The sequence below is a fragment of the Schistocerca americana genome, chromosome 7 (assembly GCF_021461395.2).
Source record: "Schistocerca americana isolate TAMUIC-IGC-003095 chromosome 7, iqSchAmer2.1, whole genome shotgun sequence".
Classification (NCBI taxonomy): Eukaryota; Metazoa; Arthropoda; class Insecta; order Orthoptera; family Acrididae; genus Schistocerca; species Schistocerca americana.
The window spans coordinates 143,087,115-143,111,756 of record NC_060125.1 but is presented as its reverse complement, the minus strand read 5'-3'; the positions used below and the strand labels follow the sequence as shown (position 1 = coordinate 143,111,756).

The window sequence follows — 24,642 nt, the reverse complement described above, 5'->3', positions numbered from 1 at the left end:
ACTGGATATGGGATCTGGTGATTTCTTCAATACCTTACAAAAGAATACATTCTATGGCTTGTGACAATTAGTTTTATTATGTCAAAACCTGAATTTTAGCTATGTGGCTCTCAATCCAACAGAGGGTGTGCACACACAGATGCACCTGTTTGCCACAGATGGAGCCATATTTGAAGGATGTGGTGAATTCAACAGAGAGTGCCCAAGCAACAGTAACTTATGCGCATGCACCTCAGGGCCAATTTTCAGTATAAACCTAGTGACATGAACAAGCAACTCCATATAAAGCACACACGACGACTGACTGAATGTTGTTGGACTAAATATTCTGGAAAATGACAACATCACCCAGCTGCTATCCTGAAACCTCACTGAATACTCATTACATTGGGGAAACCTCAAAAATCACAAGTTGATGATCGTCTTAAAAAGCTATGAAACCACTGACGTTATATGCTGACTGACATGTTCACTGCACATGTCTGTCTACCTTCGACATTGTAGAAATTATCAATGGTGGCGATCGACAACTGGTAATGGTAGGGTGCTTGGGGCGCAAGTTTTAGAGTGAGAACAATTTTAGCATCAGGAAACTTGGGGTAAAGATTGTGGCCTCTGAATATGATATGGTCAGCCAAGGATTTTGTCAAAGTCAAAAGGGAATACTGGATGGTTTGACAAGAATATCATGGAAAGATATTTCAGAGGTGACAACAGGAAGTGTTAGTCCAGACAGGGTAATCTGTCCACACATTTAGGGCAGGGAGATAAAGAGTGACAAGAAGAGCTGCTTCTGACACTTTTTGTAATTTTTAGATAGGTATAGAAGTTAAAAACCATCTTGTGTGAACAAGACAAATCATGGTAACATGGCAAATAATGAAATGCTCATTGCTTTCAATCAAGCAATGAAAAGTTGACGTGTCAACCTGAGAACTAATGGCAATGACAAAAAATTCCTTTTGTCAACGAGTGTGTCAAAGGCACTTCTCAGTGAACAATAAATTCTATTACCAAATGCATCGCTTTGCCTTCACTTACACTACTCCACAACCAATCATTTTCCAAACAAAAATCTTGCAGAGTTGTTTGTAACAGAACGATTCAACACGCCTGTTCCACTCGGTGAACTGTTGAAATTCCCCACCAATTCTTTCACAATTTCCTGACTTTTATAAGCAAAATAATTTCCTGAGAATTTCACATTTTCTGACGTATCTCCACTAGAAATAATAAAGCCCATGTGTTTCAGAAATATAACAATGTTGAAGATTCATGCGCAATTTATCAGTTACAGATAAAAGCAAATAACTAGCAAATAGTACATTCATACTCTTAACAACAAAAGAATGACAACAAAGCTTTTACATACACTTACCTCTTTATCTCTCTGAGCAAACTTCTCAAACATGTTGGCATAGATCTTCTTCTCTCGACTCCTCTGCTCCTTTATCTTTACATTACAAATAACAATATTATTTGCTGCAGCTTTGTTTTCTGGTTCCAGTTTTAGAACTGCTTCAAAATCTGTTTTTGCCAATTCTGGTTCACCCATTCCCAAGTATGCCTGTTGACAACAATAAAAAAAAATTAGTAACATATCCTAATGTATAATCAATATTTAGCACTGCTACACAATGCACATTAACCCTAGCATTACCAACGTATTTTTTGTTACATGTAATACCAACGGGGGGGCCTCAAAGGCCCATAAAGAATACAATTTATTTTATCATAAATCAAGTTTGTTTACTTCTGATACCTCTAATAACAATTCAAAATGCTTAGACATTGTTTTTGTATACTGGATAATAAAAGATGTTATTATAATAGGAATAAAATGAACAAATCACGAGATTCAGTTTATATATTTTTTGGAATAATGTTTCAAAATAGTGTTTTCTTATAAAAACGACTTTTTTAATTCGATACACTACATGAAGCAAACAAAATTTACTGTCTCATTCTGCAACGCATTTTTCACACAACACTGTCTTCCTGCAGTGTTTCCCACAGACGTGTTTGTGGCACTGAGAGCAGGTAACAGTTGACTTTCCCAGCTTGTTGTACTTGATCTTTTTAGATGCAGCTTCTTGGCAGCATAGGTGGCACCATCCACGTGTTCCTGGTTCTGCTGTTGAGGCTGATGGTTCTACAGAGCAGCTGAGCTTCCGTTGTGTGATGCTTTCCATTGCCATTATTACTGGCTTCTGAAGTCCATACAAATTTTGTGCCCGTTTATCTACTCGAGATCTTATTAGTTCGAGACCTAAGTTAGTGATAAAAACTCTTCTGCGGTTTAGCAAATTCTTTTTCCAATTCGGAAAGTTGAGGAGGAAGAGTGTGTAACGCCGGAAATGCATATCCTCCTACTTCTATCTATTGTACTATAATTTTTTTTCCTTGTTTTGTTACCTCAAGATATGACATTTCTGTCTCTTTATATATTGTAATTGTTTTACTGTTTGTATATATATATTTATGCACTCATGTCGATGTATAATTGGTTTGTTTCGTAAATATTATTTGTATTTTTACGCTGGGTCTTGCCTAGGGAAAACTGCTATCGAACGATTACATCGATGGGTCGTGTGAAGAATCAAAGTGTGTAGGATCTTTGGTAGTGTGAACTCTGCCGCGTGGAGCGCGGGCTGAGCAGTCAGAGTCTGGCGGGGGTAGCGAGTGGAGCAGGTGTGTTGTGTGACGCTCCCGCGAGTTGCCGCGCTTTCGGGGTTTGGCAGCATGTAATTGCGCTCGACTCGCGATGATAGTTTCTGACATGGTGTCGCGGACGGGAAGCATTAGCTGGCGCACATCAAGAGCCGTTTCGCCTGGTGACCGTGTCGAGAAGAAGGCGCGCCAACATCCAGCTTCTGCAACAGCGACGGCCGACAATGAGTGACTGTCGCCACCTCCTCGATCGACGGCTTCGAACCTTCAATCAACCAACAAGGAAGACTGGAAGCACGTAAAGTTTTAGAACTGTATGGCAGACCTCAGCTTTTCAAACTGTTCCACTTTCGTCAATATAATTACAGCAACTTAGCATGAACTTTTGTTGCTCATTGTCCCAATTGCATTACCAAGCAGAGTCCCTTCCTTTTCCGAAATGAACCCGAGTGTCGTTGAGATTCAAACGCCAGCATTAAAGAAATATAGCTAACTCGTTTTCACTGCTTTAATTTCAAAGTTCAATTATGGCATTAATAGCTGGCTACAATATTCAGATTACACAAGCACGAATTAAGAGTGCGAGCTTTGTTACCGTATTTTAGCTTACCTGTGACTGCAGTTCAGCTTGGTACGTACTAAATTTTACTATTGTTAATTGTTCAGAATCATTTAATTCAAGTTCAAAGTTAAATCTCTTCTTTCTAAATTGCGTAGATTCAAGTAGCTTTTGAAATGATTGTTGAGGTAGTCCAAGACTAACCGTATTTTACTGAATTTCGATGTGCTTCAGAAAGAAAGCTCACTATTAACTTCAGTCACTAAATTAACTTTCGATTTCCCGGTTTTATTAATTCTTTTGCTAAATTAAGTCAGGGTGTAGCGAAATTTATTACTTCTGACAAACTTTCAGTTTTCACACTACACGTGTCAACCTTCAGTTGCCACGCTTCTAGTGCTAATTATATGTGTAATAACCTTTCTTTTTCAGTTACTATAGTAATTGTCCTTAGGACTGGCGACCGTGATTTCCCCAAATCTCAAATACCTAATTACCGCTAGTTAATTGTTAATGTAACGGCTGCACATTTACTTTCTTTATTAACTTTACCCCTTTTCAAAATTAATTTCCACCAGTTTCATTAGCACATTTCCTTTCATTTAGATGTAACCCTTTCCTCCCTCTTTACCGACAGGTTAACTTCGGTGACGATTGCTTTTCCAAAATTACCATTAGGTACACGCGGTTTAATTTTTCACTGTCATTAAGGTCGATGAGTGAGGGGGGAGGTTACACGTGGCGACCTCGTGACAGGACAATCTTCAATTTTGAGGTTGTTCTGGACACGAATTTTGCATTGTGCAAATATCGTAACAAAGTACTGGTTACGTACAGGCCGTTACGTCAGCGAGAATAAGTAGTGGGAGTAATCCTAATTACATTTGAGATTTGTCATTTATATTGAAAGTTATTAAAATGAGTGAAGGCAACAATTACCAAAATTTGGTAGACTTGGATACGGAACAATCGGTCGAACAGTGGGAAACGCGCACGGCGGTTCCCATTGTTCAGGGGCAGGCGGCTAGCATGAAAGACGCGACCGCCGAAACGCAACAAAGAGCAGAAATGGAATTCCAAACTTTAGAAAATGTTTCGGAATCGGAAGCGAAAATCAAATCTGTACCCCTTGATGATGAATACGGGGGAACATGTATAGAGGAACCAGCTACGGAAGTAAAACCGGTAGTCTCCGGGAATTTAACTGATTTATTGAATGTTTTGATTAATGAAATCAAGAGTCAATCGGCAGAAATTATAGCTCTGTCTGCCAAGCAAGAAGCTCAGTCTGAAAAGATTGAACGAAAGCTAGACAATCAGAACAAAGCTATTAATGTTGTTAACAACAATGTTGGAGTTGTTAATACAAAAGTTGATAAACTCAAAGAAGATATTGTTGTAATTAATACCGAAATCGGTAATCTTAAACAGGAAATGATAGGCGTTCAGGCGGAAATTGCGAGCATAAATACTCGTTTTGATTCCGAAATTAGCAGAATCGAGAAAAGTGTAGGAGAAGCAGTTGCTCCGATCATCGAGAATAAGGTGACGGAACAAAATCAATTAGTGAAAAAAGAGGATCAACAGAAGGTGGAAACTTTAAAGGCTTTAGTTTCCGAAGTAGACACTAAAGTGAGGGAGCAGGCTAATACCTGCGAAGAGAAAAAGAGGGAAGTGGAAACGCTTGCGACAACCACTTGCCAAGTAATTACGAGAGTGTCGGAATTAGAAAAGAAACTTGAAGAAAAACAGAGCTATGTGCCAATCTGTGCACATAGTTCGGAATTGTTGACGAAAGAGGAGCGGTTCGACCCCTTGAAAAAAGGCGGTATACACGCGACGGATTTCATTAAAAATTGTGAAAGAGTTTTACCCAGATCATGGACTAATGAGAGAAAAATTAATGCGGTTATTGATGTGCTGGCTGGTGATGCCAAGCGTTGGGGCTTAAACCTCAACATTACGAACCTGACTTTTGACGAGTTTAAAAATTTGTTTCTGGCTGAATACTGGTCGGAGCAAAAACAGCAAAGTGTCTGGCGCGAATTTGTCGTATCGAGGCCTTTCGATGCGAATTCGCGCGGTTCGATGAAGGAGTTTTGTGAGGGCTGGATCCGCAAGTTGGAATATTTGCGTGACCGCCGCTCGGAATCAGAAATAGTCTGGGAACTCTACAAGAAGCTTCCAGATGATACAAAACGCTACGTAGGAAGCAATTATAGGACAGTCAATGATTTCCTGGAAAGAGTTGAGGACGAGGGCAATTGGCGCAATAATCGCGACAGTGGTAGAGGCCGTGGTAACAACAACGGGTACCACAGCAACCACAACAACGATAACCATGGAAATAATGCATACCGCAGCAATAACAATAATGGTTCGGACCGTAGTAACAATCGGTACAATGCAAATAATAACAGGAATGACAGAAACCAGTATCATACTAACGTGATACGGGCTTCACAGAATAGTAATAACGCCAGAGGGTGTGATCAGCCGCCTCAGCAGCATCCGGGGAGCGTATCTGCTGGGACGAGACAGGGAAACCATTAGCCGCGCCGGTGAGGGGCCGGGCGGGCGTGGAGAAATTTTGGCGGCCCAATAACAAGAGAAAACCCAGGTGTCGCCGTTATGAAAATTCCGTATGGAATAATCAACGGCGGGAGAGTGTGCCAGTGTTAAGAGAAAGGAGTGCGCCCACAAGTAGTAGATCAGCAGTATACACGGCAGTAGGTAGTACATTCACTGTCAGTAAGAACAATTTAAGTAGTGTTCCGGAAATCGATTATAAAGGGGCAGCTGTAATACCCACAGCGGAACTGGAGATTGAGTTTAAGAATGATTCGCGATTGTTGAGAGAAGATCAGATGTCGGATAACACGTCCGTCGTTGAGCGAGGGGATGCAGAGAGGGATGAGGTCTGGTTAAGGCAGTTCGGTCGCTTATACGACGAACTAAGAGATTATAGGGGCCTGTACGGGAGAAGCATTTATGGAGAGCGCGGGCAGAATTTGCCGCGTCTCGTCCCACAGGAAGATAGTATTTGTGAAGTGATGGAAAGTTCTGGCCCTAACCGGCAGACTTTACCAGAAATAGTTGATGTTAATGGGGAGCACGAGCAAGATTCGTCGTGTTTCGTCCCGCAGGAGTTAGATGTTGAAGTAGTAACGGAAAGTTCTGGCCCTAACCGGCAGACTTTACCGAAAGTTATAGTGATAGAAGTAGCCGACCCATCCGACGCAAACCTCCAGTTTAAACGTTGCGAGAGTATTAAGGAGAAAGATTACGAAAATTTTAGTGATAGCCGGACACGATTGGTAGAAAAGCACATAGATTACAGTGTGTATGAGGTTAGAGCTGACGTTATACGGTCAGACGATAGCAGTGTGGGTTGCGCAGATCCAGAGGAAGTAATTGCAGATACTACTGGGCACATGTCTCCAGGTAGATTGGCAGATGAGTACAATCTGATTAAACAGGAATCAACGAAGGTGACAATTAGTGAATTGATAGCAAAGCAACACTCACTAGTTGACGAGTTACAGGAAAAGGTTTCGGTATTGGAGGCGAAGCTACAGACTAAGCCTCAGGACAAACGTGTTGAAATTAAAACTGTATGTGAACAGAGACTGAAAAAGCCGCCAGATAAACCGGATTTAGGATCAAAGCCGGATGGTTTTTTCTGGAATGACCTGGATATAGACGAGGATTTACTGTGGGAAAATAAAGAAACAGTCGAGGACAAGTGTAGACAGATAGTAGTGTCTGTTAATATGCACGACCTACAACTAAACGTGTTGATTGACACCGGTGCAGAATCGAGTGTTGTATCTGGGAAAATATTTGAGTTACTGAAAGATAGACCTGGCATCGTAGTTATGCCAGTAACAGGAGTGAAAATTATCGGTGCTACTGGGAAGGCCAGTAAACCGGTCACAAAACAGATTTTTGTCAACTTCGAGATATGTGGGGCACGATTTGAACAAGAGTTTGTCGTCGTGCCAGACTTAACTACGGAAGTAATTATCGGGTTAGATTGGCTATTAAAGTACCGTGCAGTGATTAATTGCGAAAGCAAAACTTTGACATGTACGTCACAAGATAAAACAATAGTAGTTAGTTTTGACGAGACAGGAGGCGGTGTGCATAGGCAATACCAGCCTATACACATTGTTAATTGGCCGGATGCTATTGACGTAGGTATGAATTTGAACTACTGTAATGTGAGGAATCTCGGCATTGACAATAATGTAGAAAGTGAATTGGAAAGTATTGTAGACGGTGTGTCAAACGTAACACACGAACAAAGACGAGGCCGACTTTCCCGTACCTATTGCCATCACAACCATAGGGCATGGGGCAAATATGTAGCAGTATTTGAGAGAATTATGAACACCTTGAGACATGAATCTACGGGATTTTCTCCAGAGGAAATTCTGTTGGGTGACAGAAGTACAAGTTTAGTGGAAGAGATAATCAAAATCCCTCCACGGATTGACATTAGTATTGGTGTGAAAAAGGATCGTTTGCGAGAAGTAATGAAGCTAAAAGCCGATGCTCGCATACGTCGTCATGACACTAAAGCGCGTTTTGATTAATCAATTTAATTTTAATCAATTTAATCATGATCTAATCAACTGAAAAATCCAAGCTGCTAGTTTAAGTTTTCAGCTGAGTCACAGTAGATTAAGGAATGTAAATATGATTTTGTAAATAGCTGTAAGATTTCATAAATATGTGATTTACTAGTCATTGCCGATGTACTTAGACGCTGTTTTAAGTTTCAGGCTAGTACATGCGTGTGATGATGGACAGTGTTGAGTTATCCACTGTGATAGTATTAAGGGACTCCTTGAGATTACTCGGGAGTGAGTTTTTCCTAAAGAATTCAGTGGAACGGACGTTCTGGAAACGCCGTCACAAGGGCGAGTGAGATCAAGCGTGCCGCACACGCCGGCGCAACAATACTGGCGAGGCGAGCCGCTGTCGGCTCTTGTGCCGCTGTTGGCTCTTGGGCCGCTGTCGGCATTCTTTGTACTTGCGAGTACGGAAGGCGGAATTGTTTTTCTTCCTGGACAGCTGAAAGAATTCTACTGTCAATATTTATGTTTTTTTCGATCTGATGTGTGTTATTTTCTTGTTTAGCGTTTAATGGACTCCCATGACGAGAATATTAATTATGAAAGGGTTATGTAAAAATGTGTATTCTATGTAATTAATTATTAATTTGCGTATTTTGATCTACCTGTTTTATGACCATGTACTCTGATTAATTTTGTAAATAGTATTCCATTTCTTGATACTGTTGGGAATTTTGACAATTTTAGAATAGCTAAACCATTTTCTATGTTTTCTATGAATTTTAATATGTTGTCAACCTGTTTTATTTTGTGCAAGATGACAGAGTGGAATAAGATTAGGAGTGTCTCCACTCAATTATTATGGTCTAAAAAATTTATTTATGCTTAATTAGACGAATGCTAAATTTTGTTGATGTTTTGAGCATATGCATTTCCGCTGTTTCTTTTTTGGGACATTTTCTGAGTCTGTTTACGTTACACGAACATCCTCAGACAATGTGGGGCACGTGTAACGCCGGAAATGCATATCCTCCTACTTCCATCTATTGTACTATTATTTTTTTTCCTTGTTTTGTTACCTCAAGATATGACATTTCTGTCTCTTTATATATTGTAATTGTTTTACTGTTTGTATATATATATTTATGCACTCATGTCGATGTATAATTGGTTTGTTTCGTAAATATTATTTGTATTTTTACGCTGGGTCTTGCCTAGGGAAAACTGCTATCGAACGATTACATCGATGGGTCGTGTGAAGAATCAAAGTGTGTAGGATCTTTGGTAGTGTGAACTCTGCCGCGTGGAGCGCGGGCTGAGCAGTCAGAGTCTGGCGGGGGTAGCGAGTGGAGCAGGTGTGTTGTGTGACGCTCCCGCGAGTTGCCGCGCTTTCGGGGTTTGGCAGCATGTAATTGCGCTCGACTCGCGATGATAGTTTCTGACATGGTGTCGCGGACGGGAAGCATTAGCTGGCGCACATCAAGAGCCGTTTCGCCTGGTGACCGTGTCGAGAAGAAGGCGCGCCAACATCCAGCTTCTGCAACAGCGACGGCCGACAATGAGTGACTGTCGCCACCTCCTCGATCGACGGCTTCGAACCTTCAATCAACCAACAAGGAAGACTGGAAGCACGTAAAGTTTTAGAACTGTATGGCAGACCTCAGCTTTTCAAACTGTTCCACTTTCGTCAATATAATTACAGCAACTTAGCATGAACTTTTGTTGCTCATTGTCCCAATTGCATTACCAAGCAGAGTCCCTTCCTTTTCCGAAATGAACCCGAGTGTCGTTGAGATTCAAACGCCAGCATTAAAGAAATATAGCTAACTCGTTTTCACTGCTTTAATTTCAAAGTTCAATTATGGCATTAATAGCTGGCTACAATATTCAGATTACACAAGCACGAATTAAGAGTGCGAGCTTTGTTACCGTATTTTAGCTTACCTGTGACTGCAGTTCAGCTTGGTACGTACTAAATTTTACTATTGTTAATTGTTCAGAATCATTTAATTCAAGTTCAAAGTTAAATCTCTTCTTTCTAAATTGCGTAGATTCAAGTAGCTTTTGAAATGATTGTTGAGGTAGTCCAAGACTAACCGTATTTTACTGAATTTCGATGTGCTTCAGAAAGAAAGCTCACTATTAACTTCAGTCACTAAATTAACTTTCGATTTCCCGGTTTTATTAATTCTTTTGCTAAATTAAGTCAGGGTGTAGCGAAATTTATTACTTCTGACAAACTTTCAGTTTTCACACTACACGTGTCAACCTTCAGTTGCCACGCTTCTAGTGCTAATTATATGTGTAATAACCTTTCTATTTCAGTTACTATAGTAATTGTCCTTAGGACTGGCGACCGTGATTTCCCCAAATCTCAAATACCTAATTACCGCTAGTTAATTGTTAATGTAACGGCTGCACATTTACTTTCTTTATTAACTTTACCCCTTTTCAAAATTAATTTCCACCAGTTTCATTAGCACATTTCCTTTCATTTAGATGTAACCCTTTCCTCCCTCTTTACCGACAGGTTAACTTCGGTGACGATTGCTTTTCCAAAACTCCCATTAGGTACACGCGGTTTCATTTTTCACTGTCATTAAGGTCAGTAAGTGAGGGGGAGGTTACAAGTGAATATGCATTTATTGCTGCTATGTCAATGAGAGTGTAGAAGAGGGACAAAGGCCATCTTCTTGTTCCTCTCTTTGTGCTGTAGTGTCTTGCCATCTGGTCTATGGTGTCCACGCCTCCCTTTGTAGAATTATAAAAAAGATTTATGTTAGTCTTTTTTGAGCCTTCATTCAACACCCCTTCTGAGTGATAAGTTGAAAGCATCAACAGCAGTCGTTTTGGCTTCTCGCGGACTAGCGTTGATGCAAGAGTAACTGGTGGCCTCTGTGTCTGAGGGTCAGTATAAGCAAAGATGGAAGAGTGTAAACTGCGGCCAGTTGTAGTCTTCAGCTCTTCAGGTATGTGTCGTCTGTTAGACTGTAGGGTGCCAACAAGTGTGAGGTGAAAATCATTCCATAGAGTCTCAGCAAGCTCCACTGAAGTATAGTACCGATCTGTGGTAACATTACGGCCTGATTTTTCAATAGGTTTTATTAGTCTCTTTACAATTTCCATCGGTCCATTTGAATGCTGTGTATTTCCTGACTTGCCTGTATAGATGTCCATGCTGATCACATATCTAGTCTCAGAATCAGACAGCATTCGAATTAGAATGCCGTATTTTCCAGGTTTTTCTTTTAGAAACACCTTGAATGGACAGCGACCAACGGAACAAAGACAACATCTCATCCACTGTTGTATGTAGACCAGGAATGAAATACAATGGAAGTGAAGAATTGAAGCTTTCAAAAATTTCCCTCATTGGAGCAAACTTGTCAGTCTGGCGACGAATTTCTCTTGTGTTCTTATCATCAAACCTCAATATTTTAGTCAATTCGAAAAATCGGGTCCGACTCATTGATCCATAGTACACTTGTCGGCCCTGAAGCAAAGACCATAAATCTTGGACAGGTATCTTATTGTCATGATTTGAACCCATGATTAGTAAGAGTCCTATATAACAAAATAACTCATCTTCATCTGTGTGCTGAATACCTAGTCGAGAAGCCTCTTCATTTGAGTGTAGTTTTATTAGATTCATAATTTGAGGTGTAAAAAAGAGCTCTATAGCCTCTTTCGGAGACGCAATTCTTCCTTGTTGTCCTAGCCCCATTCTTTCTCGCACTATATTTTGTACAGAACGCCGATATTGTCGAGATGGCTTCGTAATATACTCTCGTCCACTTTTTGCAATGAATTTATCACATTCCGTATCATTATCATCTGGTGGATTGGCTTCAACCTCATCTTCATTCTCAGACGATGAATCAGTTCTAATTTCTTCCACATCATCATCCACTTCACTTTCCTCTAAATCTGATTCGTTCAAAACTTCTTCTAGCACTCTTTCAATGGAACTATCACGTAAACGATGTCTACTCATGTTGCTGGTTCAACAGCAGCAGAAACACTGAAAATAACAATGGTCCGCTTCATAATAATATGTCTGAAGGCAACAATGCCAAAATTCGTTTCATGGTAAGAATTTGAAACAAAAGACTCAACCTCGTAAATCTTTCCTTGCTATTACCAACGGGTGGGCTTCTAAGGCCCACAGAGAATTAAATCAAGTAAATTCTGTAATGACTCAATAGTACATTCAATAACGAACAATTACCTTTGCTTTCAAGTTCATATATCAAAGGGTGTGGATACAACATAGAAAAACTGAGTCAGTGGGCCTACGAGGCCCCCCCCCCCCCCCCCCCCAATTGGTAATGCTAGGGTTAAAGCAGTGTCTGTGAGTGCAGTTTTGTTTCCTCTCAGTTTTACTGCAGCTTAGTTTTATTCGTGGTTCTTCTGGATTCTGTATTATAACTTCTTGTGTAATTATTCAGCACAATGTTTGAAACCCTATTGCATACATCTTCATGCATTTCACTAAAAGTATCAAAAGAAGTTGAGAGTTGTGTCTGAACTTACAGTACAACTTCTACGTTCCGAGAACATTACTCTATGTGTATGCATATTTTACATACAAATAACAAATTCAAGTCACATACAGGACTAGGAATCTTATCAATCCAACTACCAAACATCCATTTTCGGAATCCAATGTGAATGTCAATGCCCTTATTACTGCAGTAATGTATTTATAACTAGTCTTCTGCACATAAGAGAAAAATAATAACTGTATTTCTCCATATGAGGGTGTCCAACACCAGTTCTTACCACTCACCAGTATCACAATAGAAGATGTTACATTGTTATGCATGATAAGGCCCATAGATCTTAAGAGCCATGGAGTACATATTATTGCATCATTGCGCACAACGAACCAACCTTTAATGTTTCTAACTGTGTGAGGTTAACCATTTTTAAAGATGTAAGTCCACCTGTGAATAATGCTTGTGCCACCGAACAAGTATTATCATCTAAACATATTACTAATCATCCTTCATTTTTGTGTGACCACACGATTCTCTGAAAACAGTATGAATACCTTAGCCACCAATAAACGTTAACAGCTATTGTTCACCACACACAAAAACAGACTGCTGAGTAGCAAAGGCAAACAATACCTCCATTTATCCCGACACTTAATGGAAGTGGATTCTATGTGACCTCCTTCCCCCTTTTTACAATTTCCCCAGTAAGAAGATTATCTGTGTTATCTGTAATTTATTTCAGCTCATCAGGTTCCCTGAGATCATGTAAGCTACAGCCACTTGATCAAGGAATAACTCAATTGTTTGATCATGAAATGATTCACTACTTAATTCACAGAAAGCTGATAAAAATATGTAAAAATAAAAATCAAAGACTATAATACAAAAGATTTGCAGCAGTATATACAATGTCTATCACCCTGTAAATAACCATAACATATTACGTGTTCATTTTTTCACACAATGTTATCCAACAATATAACAGTGAAAAGCTCTGAATTATTGCAAGAAACTGCTGTACAGGAGAAAATGAGGGCATTATAAGAAAAATACCAATTTAGATTTGAAATCACTAGAAGTATTCCACTCTGCTGGAAAGCTTTTGAGGATGAAACATTTAGAATAGAACACAACTTTTACTACAATGGTTAAAGAAGTGTGAAGTTATTGTGACAATGAGGAAGAAGAGGAGAGTAGCAGTGGATGTAAGTGGTAGAGGGCAAGTAATAAAGACAATGAAAAGTTTCAAGTGACTGGAAAGCATTATAGGTGAAAGAGAAATGCAGGCCCATGGTTTTCTGCAGGGTGTAACAAAGCTAGCCTGGAGCAAATAGGTGCCACCAAAAAATAAGCAAAAGTTATAAATGAATGTTCTATGCTCCAAATACTCTCATATCCATTAGAAACATGGGAAGCGAAGAAAAAAAAAAAAAAGGTGATCAAATTTCAAAGTAACAGAATAGGATTTACTAGAAAGGTTAGAGAAAGGAGTGTGTTGATGAGAGAAACATTGGAAGAGAAGCTCATGTAAGAGATTGCACGAGAGACAAGAGTAAGAGAGTATGGACATGTTAAAAGATTGCTATCGGGGGACACTCAAAGTGGCTATACGAGGCAATAGATCTAGATAAAGACCGACACACACATGGACTGTGTGATGAAAAGAGGACAAAACTGGGCCAGAGTGGAGATGGAACCATGGTGGATAGCCACCAAAAAGGGGTCTGCAACCTGCACAAAATGGTGATGATGATGGTTAAAAAAGTTTCATCCAAATTCCTTTTTTGTTTGGTGTTCACTTACTGAATAGGGCAGTTCCTTTTGTTTCAATGAATCCATATTACTAACCACAAATCTCTAGAGGCAGTGAGACTACAGGGATGCTTGAGATACAATTCTGAGATGCCTGAACAATGCCCTTCATGAATTTCACTAACTAGCACAATGGAGCACTCTGACTGTGTTTTTATGGGCTAAGAACATAATGCGTGAATGTCATGAATTGTTCCAAAATACAATACTGTATGATACAGTCATGAAAAAGTATGCAAAGTAAACAAATTTTTGCTTTTCGGATTATTCTTACAGTAAAGATAGCAGCATTTTGTTTCTGCACAAGATCCTGTTTGTGATTGTGATAATGCTAACAGAGTTTTTAATCTGTCTTTAGTATTCAAAAGTTAAAATGATATCTCTCAATGTTTATTTGGTCACTTTTTGACATTAAAATTTCCCTTTTAGAATATCACTGTGATACAGACAGTATGCACTGTGTTTTGTTTCAGTCGACCTATTTCCTGTGAAACAAGACCTAACGTTATTCACTACCCAATTGGCTCAATTATTTAAATTACATTTTGCATCTATCATCATGACATAGTGTCGGTGAAAATAGAAAAAAATTCAAATCCTCTGGCATGTTTAGTGTCAGTTCACTGGCATAAGTTTAAGAAAACCTATGGATCCAGAATGGAAGCCTGTGGCATCCTCCCTTTAAAAATTTCTAGTTAGATTTAAGTTTGTTCCCTAACTGTTGAAACAAGATTGCTGCCCTCAACTTTTGCAGGGGTAAATGAAATGTCACACACACACACACACACACACACACACACACACACACACACACACACAATTTTTTTATGATGGTGCTCCCCTCTTTAACACCAAACTGAAAGTTTGATGACTTACACAATGTAGGTGCTCAGGTTGTGTGTGTGCGCGTATGTGTGTGCGTGCGTGCGCGCACACGGTTTCCCCCTTCTTCGGCCACTTGTACGCATAGCTAGCCAAAGGGTTTCCTGAAAGCTAGTGAAGTTTTCATTCCTTTTTTGTTTGTGCTTGTTGACAACTCCAGTTTATGTTTCAAGCAAAACTCTTCATTTTTACAGACGTTTCCTAACTACACAAGTTACATGTTTGTTTATATGTAGATGAAAGTTATCGATTATGGATGTTTAAAAACCGGTGACAGTATTAAACAAATAGTCACTTTTTTTGAAATACTTGTTTATTCCATAAACCAGTTTTCTAACCTTTTCAGGCTAATCTTCAGATAGTGCAAAAGGAAGTTACATGACTATTTATAATTTGCTGCTCTTTCCCTAGTGTTTTTTATTGCATTTATGGAAGTGATTATAAAGGAAATCAAAGAAACAGGAAATGGTGATCTCAATGCTTTAGTCTTTGGCTGATGCCGTGTGCATTTACAGAGAAACGAACAGGGAAGATTACGTGAATAGAACTCCAAGTTTAAAGAGTATCAGCTGACAGCGTAGAGGAGCAAAACAGTAGCAATAATTATGAGCAGGACACCTGTTAGGGCAACCTGGATTTAGACAGAAAGAAAATTGAATGTGTGGAAGCTTTCAATTACCTGGTATATTAAAGAACGGAATTGCCGAACTAAAAGTACATAACAGAGTAATAGCTGTATCTACATTTCCTCATGAAGTGCAGAACATTGTGTGGGACAAGTGTGTTCCTGTGAGAGCCAAACAGACCATGTTTAAAACTTATCTCCTGCTGATTATTAAACACAGTGTGAAGTACTGCGTAATTAACAAGGCAGATTTGTGCAAGTTCAGGTAAGTAAAATGAATTTTCTATGATTAGCCTTGCAGAAGACTAGAAGAGAGAAAATTGGTAACAGAGATAAGAGGAGAGATATGCAAGTAGAAGTCAATGACAGAGAGACTGAGTAGAGCATGGTTTAAGTCATGGTTTGGACACGTGAAGATGATGATGGGCAACTGCCTGACAAAACAATACTTGATAGAAATGTGCAGTAGGAAAGACCAATACGACGACCCAGAAAAAGATGCCTGGATCAGATAAAGGAAGATATGGACACTATAGGAGAAAACTGGGGACAATATCAAGACAAGAAATAAAACAAGCAGAGTAAAAAGGAGGCCAATTGTTCATAAACAGTCTACCCAGCTTGCTGGCAGAATACAAAGATGATGGCGATGATGATGGGTACTGGCTCTTGATGCTGTGGTTGGCTTTGTAATTAGTATCCACTCAGCAGCTTCCACTGAGATGCCCATCACATAGGAAGCTGCTAGGTGGAGACTAATTACAAAGCCACATATCCTGTTGTAAATCAATCTTCAGCATCAAATTATGGAATAGTCAGGTAACTTCCACATGCACCATCTGAAGATGAGCCTGAAGAAGTTTGAAAACCTATTTACAGAATAAACGAGTATTTAAAAAAAAAAAAAGTGACTGGTTGCAGTTTTGTGTACTTATAATGTTTGTACATAGTTTGCAGTTTTATTGTTATATGCAATACTTTGATGCTTTAGATACAATTAAAATGAAGAAGACAAGAATTCATACTAGGAGGCACCACACAAATCCTCTGTTAACAGTATCTGTAGCCTCAGTAATGGCTGTAACTTCGAAAGGAAAAAGGTTCACAAGTTTCTTCAGGTGTACCATATCCCAGCTGAAGCCGCTCTGTGAATCATTAGATGCCATAGAGCTACAAAGTTGCGGCAATGTCAATTTCTACGTTCCAACTGCTGTTCCAAATAATCTCTGACATTTTCTGTGGGTTTACCATCAGGTGATTTAGAGAGCCAATTGAGACATTTACACATGCAGCCCCTTTGAACCAGCTCAGATAAAGGGGAAGTTCACTTAGTAGTCATCCTGAAGACATACGAGCCTGTTGAAATAACCAGAATTAGTGGGCACAGGTCACAACACAAAAATCATCCTCTAAACACCCAAGACCCACCTGCAGCCGAACTATGCTCCACCATACACTGTGTTAAATGCCTAGTTGAAATGACAGCAAAGTCGACACCTCGTGTCATTTGAAAATGAGCAAAATAACGACTTATCAGAACGCACTACACATCTCCAGTCATCTGCTGCCCAGTTCCCGTGTCATTTAGCCCGATGATGATGTTCAATTTTACATGCAGCTACAAGGAATGGCCATTTGCAAGTTATCCAACTACATGTGTCCAACACACACAATTTATTTAGAATCAGAAGGTGGATGGGGGATCAGTTTTGATAGTTACTTAGAATGCTATAACCAATAAGGTTTGAGACTCTAACTTTTGTTTGTGTACCAAAATGATAACTAAGATAAATTGAGAGCTTTGCTTAGTGACCACTACTATTCACACATTAAGTATACGCACGCTGTTTCAGGAGGAATAGTAAATATTTTAAGACACAACCCGGAACATACAACATATGTCCAACTTTTACTTGTCAATTTTTGTTTGTTACAGAGATGAGTTTTCATTTCTTACGTTGGTACTCTAGTTCCTATGCATTTATCTATTATCTTCTTTTTTTTTTTAAAAGAGTTCAAGTTGTGTTAGAGTTTACAAAACTGAGTTTCTCAACAGTGACTATGGTTTGTTAGCCAAATGTATTGTATTGTTTAAGAGTGCAATGTAGATAATACAGTGGAGACTTCCTATGCTCATGGTGGTACATTTAAGAATGTTTACTCGCGTTTTCCCTAAACTGCCTGGGACTGGTGTGCAGCAAAGCAGCCATATTTCATTCGAGCATGCAAATAAATACTGTGGGCAAAGTAGATATTACACAGTTGACTGAACATAGTTCTTCGACAAGCTCACATAAATTTCTGCACATATTGGTGTTCCACATATGAGAATATAGTGAATATCATGTATGCACAGCCTCTATCTTTATCATTTACAGTGGATTCAACACCTTACAGATGGATATGGTATAAGACTGAAATTTTGTCATTGGCTAACAGAAAAACACTTGAGTAATCACATTAATACGGCTTATTAATGAAATCACTTTCCCATATGATAGTACCAACAACACTAATAACTCAAATCTGTAGTTTGAGGAAAACCCACATGCCTTTGTTGAGACATTTTTAAGAACACTTCTCTGTAAATGTGAGATGCAGTGTGATAGACAATCTGTTGATTAAGCCTGTTATGTTACCCCATTATCTTGCAGTATTCTGTATCTAGACTTTCTTGAAAATGAGCAACCAGCATTATTAGATGAAGTAAAAACTCCATGGATGACTGACAAGTTCCCTGTATCTTACCGCTTTGGATTGCAATTGGTTGGGGAGGTTGAAAAGCTACTGATGGGGATGTTTGAAATTATAAAGACTATAAAGAAAAAGGAAACACAAGAGAAACTCATTGTTCAGATGAATTATGCTGCCCTCATGATGACAGAAGAGCTACAAGTGGTGTTATCATGAGGATTTTAAATGCATTGAAGACTAAGGTAGACTTTATGAAAATCAACTTGGAACTTGATCATTTGCCTTCTTCAAAACCTTGCGGAATTATTCGTTTCAATTACATACTAACAGCTTAATCTCTATAACTTTAAATAATAATGACAATATTAGGATAGTGCTACTCACCATATAGCATGAGATGCTGAGTCACAGATAGGCACATTTTAAAGAATAGATTTTCTTTGCTTTTGAAAGTAGATTGTTCCGTCCCTGGACTTAGATAAACTCTTATAGGTGTGTGTGTGTGTGTGTGTGTGTGTGTGTGTGTGTGTGTGTGTAGGTCATAGTGTGTGTCTAGAGGTCATTCTTAGTCAGCATAACATTATAGTTGGGAAACGGTTTTGGAAATGAAGCTGCTTCAATAACATTATTCTGTCAGTCAGTCAGTTACAAACAGAGAGAGAGAGAGAGAGAGAAGGATATTCTGAAAAGTAATTATCATTAAGATGATGATGATGATGATGATGACTGATAATGACAATGACAAGGATTATGCTGATAACAAGTACTTTGTTAAATATTTTGTGATCAATTTTAACATAATCTTAGTCTTCTTTTTTCCTCCCCCTAAGCCAAATGAGGCAATAGTATTTCTCATAGTGGTAAACAACTGAACTATTTCAAAGCAATGGCTGAATTATTTCTGTACTCTGTTCATCATACAAATAAACGTGATGTAAACTAACCACATATGATGATTGGGCAGAAGTCATAGCACATGTGCACTTTGAAGTAGTTCCTACTTATGTATTAGATCTTTCATTACTAAGTTACATTAAATGAAACAAAGATATTATAAAGTATCAACAGCCATCAACGTTATTCTTAATCACGCTTTAGCTATGTAATTTTTATTTAAAAAATTGTAGACAGTCACAGTCTCTGTATTGTGCTCAGATTGTCATGCTGTTAATACAGCAGTATGAAAATGACCGAGGCTGCGTCCTGCCCTGTAGTGAAACACACATGTGAACACTGCTAAAAAGGACAACAAATAGGTTGTTCTTAAGGTTTTTCATAAATTTAAAGAAAAGAAGTCAGTTTTGAAGTTTTCCGGAGGACTATATTTGATACAATTGAGTTTCAATACACACAGGACATGTACTGGAATCTGAAATGTAATAGATTGATAATGTTGTGCAGTTCATGGAATGCTGATTTTGAGTCTCACCTTGGTCATACTTTTTTTTGTTCAATTTGAAATACCTACATCTCATAAATAAAATTAATCATTTTTTTAAATGAATAATGAACGTCTTCTTGTTTCTAGTTACATATTGCATGCCACATTCCTGTTTTCATAAACTCTTAATTATCAATGTTTTATGAAAAAGGGGTGCTTAATTTAAATAAAAAACATAATTTAATTTTTTATGACAAAAATGAAAAACCAAATATTCTTAATCTGCACTATGTCCATTGTTTTATACCATAGATGTAGTCTCACACGAGCCAGAGTGACAAGTGTCATAACATGAAAAGCAATCCTTTCCACAGCATTGAGCACACCATACAAATGCTGTATTTTTACATTTCTACTGTGCCATTACAATATGCAGATGGAAGTGGCTGGCTGACCACAAGAAAAAAAGGGAGGAGTCAGCCACTCTGCAATACACTAAAACCTCCAGCCTAAAAGTTTAGGCCAGAGTCCAGACACATCACAAAACTTAAAAACCCTAGACACACACGTCCCATCGTTAGCTAAAACACAAGGCAGATCCCCAGCAACTTGTGCTTCTGCCCTTGCATCACGGTATAAAATGCAGTCTGATAAAATGTGCCGGACAGAGATGTGCACACCACAAGCATCACAAAACGGAGGATCCTCCCGCCGTAATAAATAGCTATGCGTAAGAGGGCAGTGCCCGATCCGCAGACGTGTGAGGGCCACCTCTTCCCGTCTGAGCAACCGGCAGGAGGAACGCCACGGCCGAGTGGTTGACTTGACCGACCGCAGTTTATTGGCCGTCACCGCCAGCCATTCATCCTCCCACAACTCCATGCAATTCCTGTGGAGTGCAGCGATGACTGACTGCAAGGGGATAGGACACTGGACCACATCCTGCTCTCTGCAGGCCTCCTTGGCAGCCCGATCAGCCTGTTCATTGCCCCATATGCCGACATGACCAGGCACCCAGCAGAAGGATACCTCTTTACCCCGCTGTTGGAGCAAGTACAGTTGGTCATGTATCAGCTGGACCATCTCCTCAGTCGGGTATAGGTTCTGCAGTGATTGTAAGGCACTAAGAGAATCGGAGCAGAGAAGAAATCGATCGCCCCGAACACGATGCATCTGCTCCAGTGCCTTCAGGATCGCGTGGAGCTTTGCTGCGAAAATGGTATATTCAGCAGGGAGGTGAATCCGGGTAACATGATCAGGGAACACCACAGAACAGCCAAGGTAAGTCTCCTATTTGGAGCCATCAGTATAAACGACAGTGAAACCGTGATGCACATCTAAAATGTTAAAAAACAGAGATTGGAACGTAAAATCTGGTGTGCCATCTTTCTTAAAATTAGTCAAATCTAAAATAAGTTTGCGTATTCGGAGGAGCCAAGGTGGAGATCTGCTCCAACCGCGACGTAAAACACGAAGACCAGCCATAGACATCGCACCTAGCCAATCCTGTGCGCAAATCCCATAGAGCTGCGTCGCACGTTGCCGGTTATGAAACAATCGTGCCAGAGGAGGCTGAGCAACGGTATGGTATGCAGGGGTGTATGGTGTGGACAAAGTTTTATATGCCTGGTGCACTGTAAGTAGCAGACGCCGCATATGAAGTGGCGGTTCACCAGCCTCTGCACAGAGGCTTGGTATGGGGCTAGTTCGGAATGCCCCAGTGGCCAACCGAAGTCCTTCATGGTGCACAACGTCCAACAACTTTAAGTAAGAAGGCCTCGCAGACCCATACACCGTGCACCCATAATCGAGCCGAGATCGCACAAACGCCCTGTAAAACTGGAGCAGACAAGTCCTGTCAGCTCCCCATGTACTGTGGCTAAGACATTTTAAAATACTTAAAGCCTTAAGTGATCGCCGTTTCAGGTCTTTAAGATGAGGTAACCACGTGAGCTTCGAGTCAAAAATGAGCCCCAGAAATCTCACCGTGTCTTTAAAAGTAAGAATAGTGTCCCTCATCCTCAACTCAGGATAGGTTAAAATCGAACGAGAACGGTTAAAAAGAACACATACAGACTTCTTGGTGGAAAACTTAAAATCACTCTTCTGCGCCCAGTCATCCAAACGCCTAATCGTAAGTTGCAACTGACGAGTTGTCATTGCAAGGCTTGAAGAAGAGCAAAACAAAGAGAAATCATCCACAAACAAAGAACACTGGACAGGACTTTTCACTATGGACGTAATGCTATTAATAGCGATGGCAAAGAGAGTCACACTTAAAACGCTACCCTGAGGGACACCGTTCTCCTGCGCAAAGCGATCAGACAGGACATCACCAATTCGGTATCTAAAATATCGTGGCAAGAGGAAAGACTGAATAAAAAGAGGAAGACAACCACGAAAACCCCATTCGTGAAGTTGCTCCAGGATGAGACGCCTCCAAGTGGTATCGTAGGCCTTCTCGATGTCGAAAAATACACCGAGAAGGTGATGACGGCGTAGGAAAGCTTGTTGTATTGCCACCTCCAGGAGGGCAAGGTTATCGAAGGTGGAACGAAACCTCCTGAACCCACACTGAAAGCGACTAAGGAGTTGCCGGGATTCTAACATCCAGACAAGGTGGTGGTGGTTGACCATCCGCTCCAAGGTCTTCCCTATGCAACTAGTGAGGGCAACACTACGGTAGCTACTTGGGCTCGTGCGGTCTTTCCCAGGTTTTAAGAAAGGGATTAAAACTGCCTCACGCCACGCGGCAGGAAAGTGACCCGACGCCCAAATGGCATTAAAAAGTGTGAGGAGGATTTCTCTGTTGCGCATTGTGAGGTGCCATAGCATACTGTAATGGATCCTGTCGTGACCAGGGGATGTGTCACGAGCTCCAGACAATGCAGAATCCAGCTCCCACATAGAAAATGGGCAGTTGTAAACTTCATGAGCAGTGGACTGGAAGTCCAGACTACATCTCTCAGCAACGGCTCTATGGCGCTGGAAACCTGGATCCTGACTGGTTGTTGCAGGAACTGTGGCAAAATACGCTGTCATAGTCTGGGCAATTTCTTGCGGATCCGTGTGGAGAGTGCCGTTATTCATTACAGCAGCTATGGGGCACCTCCCTCCTCTGCCAGAAATTCTCCTGATGGTCTCCCACACAATGGAACTGTTGGTGGAACGATTAATGGTGTTCAGGAACTGTTGCCATGACCTCTTCTTGCTCTCACGAATAATGCGGCGACATCTTGCCCTCGCCACCCGAAAGGCTGCAAGATTCTCAGCAGTCTGCCGATACTTGAACCGACGCAGAGCTGCACGCCTTGTCCTGATTGCAGAGCGGCATTCGGCACTCCATCAAGGCACAGGTGGCCTCTTCCGGTGGCCTGTGGTCTGTGGAATGGATGCTGCAGCGGCGTGGTGGACCGTTTTGGTAATATGATCCACCCACACCTCAACATTCGCACAGTGTTCGAATTGGGCCAACTGGCTATAAAGTGTCCAGTCAGCTCCACTGAGCACCCATCGTGGTGGTCTCCTTTCAGGGCCCACGCCATCTGTCAGGTGAATCCAGATTGGAAAATGATCACTGCCGTGCAAGTCAGCGACCACTTCCCAGTGAGCACTGGGAGCAAGAGCTGGAGAGCAAAGCGAGAGATCAATGGCAGAGAATGACCCAGTCGCTGTGCAGAAATGAGTACTCTGTCCTCCATTGAGCAAGTAGGCGCAGGATGACAGGAGAAGCCTCTCAAGTGCTCTACCCCTGGGGCAGGTAATGGCAGAGCCCCAAAGCACGTTGTGGGCATTAAAATCACCACAAATAATGAATGGCTGGGGGAGCTGTGTAAGAAGGTCGGTGAGGGGCCACTTCATCAAGTGCATCATGTGGGGGCAAGTAAAGCGAGCATACAGTCAACGGAAGACGCACGTGCACAGACACAGCGACGGCCTGTAAAGGCGTCGTAAGTGAGAGAGGCGAGGAGGGGTAGTCCGTCCTGACGAAAATATCTACGCCTTCTCTAGCTCTCTCTCCACGCAGTTCGTCCTTTTTGTGGAGGGTATAGCCTCGTATCTCAGGGGAGTATGATGGATGGAAATAAGTCTCCTGGAGACACAGTGGTCTACCCTGCGATAATAGACGAAGTTCCTCCACATGCGTCCTGAACCCTTGCAAGTTCCACTGAAGTATGGGAGCCATCTATGATGGGGGTAGCACCTTCATCCTGTCTCGCCGACGGGGCGGGGAGACTGCAGCAGGTGGAGGGGCAGGCGTGGGGCGAGATGATTTCCCCACACATACATCGGATTCCATCAACTCTGGGGAAGAGTCAGATGAAGCCTCACGGAAAACAACATCTGCATGGTCAGACGGTTTACTACGGGATTTGACCCGCTGTTGCTGCTGTATGGGAGCTTCCTGCGGTTTGGTGGGCTTTGGGGGAGCTGATGTGGGAGTGGTAATGGCTGTACTGGGCTTCGGAACATCCTCAGCTGTTGGAGGCGTCAGGGGCGGGCCCAAGTTCGCCACTGTACCGTTGTCTGCCATTCGAATAGGGGCTACTGGCTCTGAAACACTGGCTGCGCTGCAAGTGCACTGACAGCTGCATGTATTAGTGCCAACACTCACCACCTCTGTCGGCGTTGAGGCATCGACTTTTGGAGTAGGCTTCTGAACCAGGGAGGCAAAAGATGTAGCAAATGTGGGAGGTTGCATCGACTTAAAGATCTTCTTGGCCTCACCATAGGGGGTACGCTTGGTTGATTTTATTTCCTGGACTTTGCGTTCCTCTAAAAATATTCGGCAGTCCCTACTCCAAACAGGGTGGTTCCCAGAGCAATTGATACATTTGGCTGGAGAGGAGCAACCAACTCCGTCATGAGCAGCTGTACCACAGTTGCCACAAGTCGCGTCGCCTTTGAATCCTGAGGTGGTATGCCCAAAACGCTGGCAT

General features: G+C 41.0%; 1 protein-coding gene across 4 annotated transcripts in view; it reads right to left on the bottom strand.

The window, feature by feature from the left end:
* Positions 1 to 24,642, bottom strand: part of LOC124622308 (peptidyl-prolyl cis-trans isomerase FKBP4-like) — a 156,017-nt gene that overhangs the window by 28,965 nt on the left and 102,410 nt on the right. For all 4 annotated transcript variants that reach the window (XM_047147983.1, XM_047147982.1, XM_047147985.1 and 1 more), the window contains exon 8: positions 1,379 to 1,567. In XM_047147983.1, coding sequence (XP_047003939.1) covers positions 1,379 to 1,567 — 189 coding nt within the window. The remainder of the gene's footprint in view (positions 1 to 1,378; positions 1,568 to 24,642) is intronic.